We start from the raw sequence: 10,777 nt of genomic DNA, 5'->3' as shown, positions 1-10,777 counted from the left end.
CCCACTGGGTGGGGGGGAGTGAGTGAGCGGCTGCGTGGTGCTTAATTGCTGGCTGGGGTTAAACCACGACACATCCCTAACCCTTCCTTGACTGTGAGGTTATTACACAGTCCCTGTTGCATGTCAGTTATTAATTGTATGCAAGACTTGGATTTCTTATGTCAAAAGACATAGTTGTATGTGCCAATAAGGCAAAAATACTGAATTGAAAAGCAAATCAGCTTTATAATAGCTAGAGACTGAATATGGCATGTCTAGTGAGTAGTGATTATTTTTTACATATGAAACAGTACATGATCTAAATTTTACTTACTGCGTTTGAAAAGCTTTAGCTAATTCAGTATTAATAAAATAAGGGCAAATTATTGTGGTTTTAATGGCTTGTTTTCCTGCATGATACATTTCCGAATCTAAGGCTTCCATCATTCCAATGATTGCATAATTACTTCCAGCATAATCTGAAAAGTCAAAAAAGAAGAAACATCCAAAATATGTCAAAACCACCACAGTCAGTGTTATATACAGGATTTAATGTTTTGTAATACTATTTAAGCCCTGATATTACCTAGTTATATAATTAGCAGTCTTGTAATTAGTATATTAAGGATGCTGTGCATATTGGTGATGCTAACTCTGAAGGTTAATGGCTCTTCCCCTGATTGATGCACAGTTGTCTAAGGATAAGATTAATCCTTTCCAGAGGACTTTTTTTCAGTGCACTATAGAAAGAGATAGGAAGATGAGCTTAATCAACATTTTATGTACATTTCCAGATACTCATATACAAGCCAGGAATTCTTTCAGTTCAGAATGTCTTCACCCTTTAATATCACAGGTTACATTTTGGTAACAACTATTTCTAGTGGTAAACTCTAAATACCCTACTTATAAATGCTGCTTCAACCTATTACTTCTTCTGATTTGCCCTGCAACTACAGTATCATTTTGTTTGCCCGGGAAACCTAAATCTTGTCTGATTTTTATGGTTTGATGAATGTATGGAACTCCATCCTTGGAGATAATAAAAATTTGCCCTCACAAGGCTCTGTGCAACCTGATCTAAGTTGGGACTGCTTTTATTTGGGGATATGGACCAAATGACCTGCAGAGATGCCTTCCAACCCAGATTATTCTACAGTTTGCAACTGTAAAAGAACCTTATTTTCATATAGGAATTTACATGTGGTTTCCTAAGGCTTTTTCAAATGTGTGTGAAAATAGTTTTTATATACAATGAAATCCAATTTTGCTAAAAGTGTAACCTCAAAAACTGGCATCAGAGACAGTTTGTTATTCTTCAGGGATTCACCCATATTGGAACCATACAACCTAAAAATGCATAGCTAAGGTGTAAAAAGTTATAATGCATGGATGGGCAGGTCCACTCTCACAAACCTTACAGTTAAATGATGAAAGCTGGATGTTACTTATTATCAATACCAAATCTGACCCAATGATAACAGGTGGCAAACAAACACTACAGTAATACCATCAATCAGCAGAAGAAACAAGAGATACTTATTTTACTGAAGTTCACATTCTCATAGGGTGACCTAGGAGATACAATCAGGATGTCAGAGAGGTTTGAGGAGACACTGCGCAGCAGACCCAGGCAGATGAAATAGTCAGAACTGTAGCAGGCAGCTCACTTGAGGGGAACAGCTGAGAATATAGAGCTGTTAAATAGTTTAAAACACAGTTAATGCAAATTAATTTTAATGAAAATTCTGCCAAAATGCCTTCTTGACCTGAAAACCATTTTCCAACTAAATGTATAATTCCAGGTGTCACCCACGTATGTTTCAGGACTCTGAACATTCATCTGCAGAAAACCTGGCATGAGAAAGTGTTAGACAACCCATATGCAGGGCTCCCTTCCACTGCATATTTACGAGCTGTATTGCCCTTCTTCTGTGGCGATAAGACAGGCAGCAGTCAGACAGTAAAATCTGCAGTGAGCTCCCTGTGCCACTCAGGCAACATGTCACCACCATCCTTTTCAATGCACCACCACCTTTCGTATCTGCATGCTCTTCCTGAGTGTTCAGTATATGTTGGTATAAACTGCTTAAGCCAAGCATTTATGAGATGTCTAAGAGAAGTTACTGGTATGTAGATCTAATTTGTAATGGCACTTGACGATACTAACCTGACATACTGTAGACTCCTAACAATCCTGCTGCACTGGTGGTGCTAACCAGGTGTCCACGGTTAGAGGTCATCATGGCTGCAAGAAAGGGCCTTGCAAGTCTAAGAGACATATTAAGAAAACCCCTTTATAACCATACACGCCAAAAATGTTGCATTCCAAATTAGGCTTTACAACCCAATTTGCTTTCTGGGGCTTCAATATACAAGAAGCCCAACTGACCTTCTATCTCTGTAAGAATTTATAAATGAGAGACAGCACTTCCTTGAATGACTGCCCTCTATCTGGAGATCTGTCAGCATTAAAATCGTGTTATTAAAAAGCAGCAAAGTTTGTATTTTCTCTGCCTCCTGGTTCCTTACGATTTGAGTCTGAGACTATTATCAAAGATTTGGTACACAAGAGGGAGCTAGAAGTCAATACATCAAGGGAAGCTCAGCTGCCTCTGGGCCCTGTTTGTTACAAACTGAGCTGCCTGACAACTCCGGCACCCCAGACCACCACTGTGGGTGATACTAACTATATAAGGAGGACGCTAGTGTTTTATAAGGGGGGAGAAAAAAGACAAGAGCAGTAACAAATTTTTTTTCAATAGCTGAGGTGTCCTGCAACATCTGTTCGGCTCCAGATGTGTGTGCCTAGTACATGTTTTTTTGGTTGAGGGCCTGTGCTTACTGTGCTCCTGCCCTATGGCTCTTCAGACCCGTCAGGAGCAACACCTCTCCCAGTTCGTTTGCCTCAAGTATTTGGAAGAATTATGTGCTGTGGGCTGGGAAATGGTTAGAGGACTTCTATCTGCAATGATTTTCCGCTGAGAAATGCCATTTAGCGAGGGAGTTGCAATGCTACATTTTCCCCCAATACAGGCTGCTCACTCAGGCATAAAAACAATAAATGCAAGAGGGAGCAAGAGTAACACTCTGTGCTGGTTTAGGCTGGGATAGAGTTAATTTTCTTCACAGTAGCTAGTATGGGGCTATGTTTTGGATTCATGCTGAAAACAGTGTTGATAGTTCAGGGATGTTCCTGCTGAGCAGTGCTGACACAGCGTCAAGGCCTTTTCTGCTTCTCACGCCACCCCACCAGCGAGGAGGCTGGGGGGGCACAAGGAGTTGGGAGGGGACACAGCTGGGACCAACTGACCCCAACGGTATTCCAGACCATATGACGTCATGCTCAGCATATAAAGCTGGGGGAAGGAGAAGGCAGGGGGGGACGTTCGGAGTGATGGCGTTTGTCTTCCCAAGTCACAGTTAGGCGTGATGGAGCCCTGCGTTCCTGGAGATGGCTGAACACCTGCCTGCCCATGGGAAGTGGTGAATGAATTCCTTGTTTTGCTTGCTTACATGCACGGCTTTTGCTTTACTTATTAAACTGTCTTTATCTCAACCCATAAGTTTTCTCATTTTTACCCTTCTGATTCTCTCCCCCATCCCACTGTGAGGGAGGTGAGTGAGCAGCTGTGTGGGGCTTAGTTGCCGGCTGGGGTGAAACCACGACACACTCCCTCACAACAAAACCTCCTAAAGGTCAACTGAGACCCCAAATAACAGCAAATCCCTTTAGAGGTATGAAAACAAAACAAAGATAACACATACTATCCAGATTAGTTTTCAATGTACATTAAGCAGATGGTGACTAGGAATGAAAGCACAACCTGAAGACTAACACCAACATGTGCAGCATAGGATCATAGAATCATAGAATAATTTAGATCTTTAAGATCATTGAGTCCAGCCATAAACCTAGCACTGCCAGGTCCACTACCAAACCATGGATGTGCCTCCCTACAAGTCTGTTAGACAAAGCCTTCTGATGCTGGCAAACGTCAGGAGCAGGCAAGTCACATGCCATCATGTCAGCACTAACTTCAGCCACAGCTGTTACAGATAGAGCATGTTTCACAATACAGTTGCACAGACTTTTGATTTACCAGAGTGCCTTGGCAGGTTTGTGTTAACATTACTGAGACTTAGTGGGGAGACTGTAAAATTGGTGTGTCTCTAATTACAGGATGATTAAAAAAATGTATCTTCAAGGCCCTTCCTATCCCTATTCCAAATTGGGTTCCCCAGGTAGGTGCCACCATGCTGATTTTCACACTAAAATACTTGCTTGTACCATTTGGTCACCCAGGAGAGAAAAAAATACATTACCCAGACTTGTGAGAGGAAGTTGACTCTTAAGGTCTTTTCAAAATCTGCATCTAGAATGTCACAGAACTTTTTCCCAAGCAGTATACCGGCATTATTGATTAAAAGAGTAACATCCCCAACTTCTTTTCTAACCTGAATAAAAAAAGGATAAACAGAAAGCTTTAGAAGGTATTCTTCTCTCTTGTGCTTCATTTATGAAAATGTTTAGTGATATTTGCAATTATTTGTATCTCTACTGGAAATCTAAGTATGTAAGAACTGCTGTACTGCATCAGATCAAAGGTCCATCTAGTCCCATAGCCCTTGTCTCATGGTGGAAAGCAGTAAAAAAAAGACCAGGACTCTGAGATCTCCTCCAGTGTACTCCTCAACTTTTCACACTCTGCAGCTTACGATTTTCCTGAGAGAGATAAGTTATCTATATCTTTGTATTTAATATACCTCCACGATTTCCCCCCCACCCCCAAGAATTTGTCTAATTGCTTCCTGAACTCCAGAATACTTCTGGTTTCCACAGGAACCTAATGTAATGAGTTACAAAGCTTTAGTGTGAACTGTGAGCATGCTTTAATTGCAACCTGAACATTTCTTGTCCCCTATTTCTGGTATTGTAAGAATCCGTATTCCTCAGCCAAGGCTTTTCAACCCCTTTTCTAGATAATTTCTACTAAACAGGAAAGAATCCAGCACAGATCCCTGGGGGATACCAATCCTTTGAGTACAAAAGCATGTACCATGAAATAAATGGATAACATCACTTGGAGAGAAGACCAAAATCACCATTACCTCCATTTGGGTTTCTTATGAAAAGATTTTAATCTACAATTTAGATTTATATCAAAGCAGATGGCCAAGATTTACTTATAGTATTAAGAAACAGGCTTACTGCAGAGATTTCTGTGCTGGCGGCAAACAGTAATTTGATGTCTCAAAAATTATAGAATGACTACAAAAAAATAGAAATCCCAGATATGTTGCTGTCTGGCAATTTGAAAATAGGTGCTTGGATCTGATGCGTGAACATTTGACCTTCCTTGGCTCTGTCAGGCCACCTTAGTGTTCAGTGAAGACTCGTTTGATACTCCTCTGGCTGTGCCAGGCTGTCTCCTTGTGATAGACAAGCAGGGCTCAGATACTAGCACCTTTCCACCTGCACAAATGAATGCATATCTAGACACCGCTGAGTATGGCAGGAATACCCAACTCCTCCTTTGTGGGATATATCTGTACTTTGTCCCCACTCGTAGCTTTTAACTACTCTGTCAGTCCATATGACGATCCTTTTTTTTTTTTTTTCACATGACAACATAGCTTCCCCAATGGCAACATTTTATTGAATCTGGCTTCATTTGACCTGTTTACCTACTACCCCCCAAAAAGTGGGAAGACTGACTTCCATATACAAAAAGTCAAACTGATTATTCTTCATGATGTATTTCTTTAGTGCTCTATTAATTCTTCTCTTTATTATCATTTCTTCCAATTTTCTGTAAGACAGATTTGTAGTTTCTTTGTGTCCTCTTAAGTAAGTGCTCTTTAAAACTGGCATTTTTGCTATTCTTCGTTCCTTAGACACCTGTTATAGCACAGGCCCGCCCCCCGGGATTTCTAGCTTATCAGATCCATATCTGATTTCCTTCAGAATTCCCTAGCGGACACTGCCTAATCCTGAAAATTAGTTGCTGTTCACCAGGTTATTCTAAAACCTCTTCTTTAGGGACTTAGATGACCTGACTTGCTTCCTAGAAAGAAAGCTTCCATTATGGGAAAATACCTAGGTTTTTCTGCAGTGAATATACCAAATAAAAGTAATTAATTTAACTTTTCTGGTATTGTTTTATCTTCTGTGTCCAAGCTCAAGACTTTTCATATTACCAGTCAAAATGTTGCAGGTATTTCCAAGAGTGGAGGAGATTTCTAGCTGAAAACCTCTTGATTTAAAAAAATTTCTGGCTCCATCATGACTGTTCAGTTCATGCAAATACCTACAAAGATGTTGGTATTGTTAACAATAGTTTAGCACCTTCACAGCAATTCCTGAATTTTAAACAGCTCTTTGAGTTTCTGCTTATAGGTCAGTCTGTGCACTTCAGAATTTTCTCTGCTGATTCGGGCACAGCAGATTTGGCAGGCTGGAGCCCTGTGGCTGATTCGGTTAATGTGTTCGGAGATTGAGAATGCACAAAACAAACATTTTGAGACTCTGTTAAACTAAGAACAAACAAATAATTTCAAAATGTTCAGCATCGACAGGAAAGTCCAACAGAGAAATTACTTACTGTGGTGTGTTGACCCTGGCTGAACACCAGGTGCCCACCAAAGCCGTTCTATCACTCCCCCTCCTCAGCTGGACGGGGGAGAGAAAATATAACAAAGGGCTCGTGGGTCGAGGTAAGGACAGGAGACATCACTCACCAATTACCGTCACGGGCAAAACAGACTCAGCTTGGGGAAAATTAACTCAATTTATTACAAATCAACCAGAGTAGGGTAATGAGAAATAAAACCAAATCTCAGAACATCTTCCCTCCACCCCTCCCTTCTTCACAACTTGGGCACAACTTCACTCCTGGATTCTCTACCAACCCCCCCAGCGGTGCACGGGGATGGGGAATGGGGTTTATGGTCAGTTCATCACACGTTATTTTCTGCCGCTTCATCCTCCTCAGGGACAGAACTCCTCACACTCTTCCCCTGCTCCAGCGTGGGGTCCCTCCCACGGGAGACAGTCCTCCACAAACTTCTCCAGCGTGGGTCCTTCCCTCAGGCTGCAGTTCTTCACGAACTGCTCCAGCGTGGGTCCTTTCCACGGCATGCAGTCCCTCAGGAGCACACTGCTCCAGCGTGGGTCCCCCACGGGGCCACAAGTCCTGCCAGAAAACCTGCTCCATGGGCTCCTCTCTCCACAGGTCTGCAGGTCCTGCCAGGAGCCTGCTCCAGTGCGGGCTTCCCACGGGGTCACAGCCTCCTTCGGGCACCCACCTGCTCCGGCGTGGGGTCCTCCACAGGCTGCAGGTGGATATCTGCTCCCCCATGGACCTCCCTGGGCTGCAGGGGGACAGCCTGCCTCACCATGGTCCTCCCCACGGGCTGCAGGGGAATCTCTGCTCCGGCACCTGGAGCATCTCCTCCCCTCCTTCTTCACTGACCTTGGGGTCTGCAGGGTGGTTTCTCTTAGATGTTCTCACTCCTCTCTTCGGCTGCAGTTTTTTGTCCCAGCAACTTTTTTCCTTCTTAAAAATGTTATTACAGAGGCACTACCACTATCGCTGATGGGCTCAGCCTTGGCCAGCAGCGGGTCCATCTTAGAGCCGGCTGGTATTGGTTCTGTCGAACACAGGGGAAGCTTCTAGCAACTTCTTACACAAGCCGCCCCTGTAACCCCCCCCGCTACCAAAACCTTGCCACACAAAACCAATACACTTACATAAGCTTAAACTAATCATTTTGGTTCATGTCTTTGCAAGAAGCAGATAGCATTTATGGGAACAAATTTATGGGAATAGGAATTTAATGCCAATTTAAAATATTACTTCTTAAAGAGATTTGGTCTTGGTATATACTAAAGTGAGTTTTTTCCTTGCAAAAAGGGGATTCTAAAGGAATTGCTGTTTGATTTATAGTATCAATCCAAATAAAGGTCAAGTGTCACATATGAAGTACTGAACATGGGTTGCTCAGACTGATTTTTTATCTTGCTGGGAAGTGACAACAGGTATTAAGATTGTTGAAATTCCTGGGATTCCTACTCCAAAATTTAGGAGTCATAATCAATGTCTTACGTGGTGAGGATCATGTCATCTGTGCTGCCCAAGTAATTGGCAAAGATCATCCTCCTTGAACACTGTGTTGGGTCAGCACGGGCCAGAACACTCAACAACTTGCTCATCTCCACAAATGTACTATTATGGTACAATATATCCTTGCCACCACTGTCCAAGTAATACTATAGTACCACTTGTGGTTCTCAACATCTGTCACTAATGGCCCCACATGGAACTTTTTTCTATGCACTGTTAATGGCTGTGCCCCCAGTGCTGCTAACAAGTATGGGTAAAATAATACCTTGCTGACTGCAAGCATGAGAATTGCAGATCCAGATACTTCCAGATCCTGAATCCAACTAACCCTTTAGAAGTACTTTTCATCGGGAACATTTCTTGAGGAAAAACATTTATTTCAATGTTTCATAGCTGTGTTCAGAAAGAATCAATCTGTTTTGGTTAAAATTAAAAGCAACAACCACAAAACAAAGACCCCCCCTGACAACTCATAGAAAATTAATGTTACACTTCAAGGCTATTCCAAAACAAACTGTCAACATTCACATGTCATGAAATATTTTAGCTAATTTCTTTGAGGTATGCCTTTGGACACAGAATGTCAAAATTGTTACTTGAGAGTCATGTATATAAGTACATATACTGAGAATTTAACAGAAGAAGAATTTATCCTTGGATAAAATGGCAGAGTGGCTAACTGGATTATAAGTGAGGTTAAACTGGAAAATGTTTTCAGGCAGTATGTAGTTTAAGGACAGGTAAATATTAATGATGTTAATTTAATGTCCAATTTCTGGACTTTGATAATAATAATATTAAAAAATAATAGTTTACAAAGCATAGGTCAGCACAGAAGAAGAGTTCTCATTTAAAATGGGCTCCTTCTCTACCTTCCTTTCCAGCTGGATTGACCAAAAAATGAACTGAAGCTGAATCATCAATTTGACTGGAGACCAGCCATATCCTGATGATATTTCTGAAACGATTACACCCCACATCACCCTTTCAGAGCTACAGTATTCTGAACAAATGGATAAAGAAAAGGCCCCTCCCCCCCTTTACAATTTCCATTGTTTGTTGTTTTTTTTATTTATTGATATCTTAAAGAAATTTTAAAGTGTAAACAAGCTAATCTGTGGAGCTAACCTCTGCTTACATAACCATATTCTTAACCTAAAAGAAGTTAGCACCTCTCAACAAAGACTGGAAATGGATAAATCTTGACAGAACAGATTAAACCCAATTACTTTATTGTGAACATAGTTCAAGTTCCATCTAGAAGCTACCTGTCAAAAAGAGAAAGTCATTGCCCTACATTATTACTTCCCTTTAGTGAGTAGCACGGTGTCTAAAAAAAAAATTCAATAGCATATACTATTAAAAAGAACCAAAAAATCAGAAGCAAGAAGCCAAATCAGAGGCCAGAAGCTGTATCTTACCTTGTCTGCCTTTTCATAGACCTTCTCCCTATTGCCACAGTCACAGTGGTAGGCAAACACTCATTAAGCTCCATTTTTTTTGGCTAATCTGCTTGTTTCTTTGTTACCTTCATCGTCCATGTCCCAAAGAACCAAGGTTGCTCCCAAAGAAGCAAAATTTAAGGCAATCTGACTTCCAGTCCCATTTGCAGAGCCAGTAATAAGCACTATTTCCCCAGCAGAAGTTTTTTTTGTGTGAAGGAAATATGGGTAAGGTGAAATTCTCAAAAAATAAAAAATATAATTTCAGGAACTGTAGCATCTTCAGGATGCTTCTCAAGTTGAACGTGATTTTTCAGGCATAAACACCGCTCTTCTGTTATACAAACCCAGAAATACAGTATGTTACTGGCCCTTCAAAACACTGAGATACTGACTAAAAAAAGAGAAACAGCTATTTCTTTCACATTGTTCTTTTGTGCAAGTACAAAATACGTCACTAAAGACTTGTTTTGTGAAAGCTGCCGGCTTCTTACTAGTGGGGTTAAAGCAAATATCTTCTGCTAGATCCTACACACCTGCTGTTTTGTTCCAGAGTCCTGAGCTTCCATCTCGGTTTTTAAAAAGGTGTAGTAACATACATTTTATACAGGTATGTTGTGGCAATGGCTATAGCGTACTTTGTTTTCACAGCAAGGTGATACTGCCTGATCAAAAAAGTACTGGAAACACTGGTGTGATACCAGCCTTAGGAAGGAAGGTGTCTGTCCTCCTTAGCAGAGGCGGTCTGGGGAGCTGCGGGGCTGGGGCTGGGGCTGGGGCTGGGGCAGGCTGCCCGGCTCTAGGGAAGCGGGTGTCAGTCCTGGGTGGCTTCCCAAAGTCGTCTGTCGGACGGCACCTTCTGCTCCCGGGTGGTGAAATCGCGCTGCTGCATCACCTGCCCTCCCGTGCCTTACCTGCCTGGAGCAGGAGGGTGGCATCGCAGGTTGGCATCTCGCTTCGGACTCGAGGAGCAACCTGGCCAAGGACTTGGAAAGCAAGTGCTCCCTCCTTCCTCTGCTGCTACTTTATTGTAGTTATGAAGTTAAACTCTTCCTACTTTGTATCATACGTTACTGTTCTCCAGCTCGCCCACTTGCTGGAATGGGAATAAAAAGGGAGATGCTGATCATAAACGCCGCCCTATAAAATGGTGAAACCACCTGGTTATCATTGATCCACATCTTTAAAATGTCAGTTGTGGTTCCTCACTTTTCCATGCATACATTTTCC

The 10,777-nt window shown here is 41.9% G+C and overlaps 1 protein-coding gene across 1 annotated transcript in view; it reads right to left on the bottom strand.

The window, feature by feature from the left end:
* SDR16C5 (short chain dehydrogenase/reductase family 16C, member 5) overlaps window positions 1-10,498 on the bottom strand; it is a 12,515-nt gene extending 2,017 nt beyond the window's left edge. Inside the window, 7 exon segments of the mRNA XM_010582964.1 lie at window positions 310-458; window positions 2,150-2,237; window positions 2,239-2,250; window positions 4,306-4,437; window positions 9,527-9,745; window positions 9,747-9,859; window positions 10,462-10,498. Of these exon segments, the coding sequence (XP_010581266.1) occupies window positions 310-458; window positions 2,150-2,237; window positions 2,239-2,250; window positions 4,306-4,437; window positions 9,527-9,745; window positions 9,747-9,859; window positions 10,462-10,498 (750 nt within the window).
* Window positions 10,499-10,777: the final 279 nt, after the last annotated feature.

This window comes from Haliaeetus leucocephalus, unplaced genomic scaffold (genome assembly GCF_000737465.1).
Source record: "Haliaeetus leucocephalus isolate CR32 unplaced genomic scaffold, Haliaeetus_leucocephalus-4.0 Scaffold858, whole genome shotgun sequence".
NCBI lineage: Eukaryota > Metazoa > Chordata > Aves > Accipitriformes > Accipitridae > Haliaeetus > Haliaeetus leucocephalus.
Note: the sequence above shows the minus strand (reverse complement) of the source record. Positions and strands in the feature narration are given on the sequence as shown.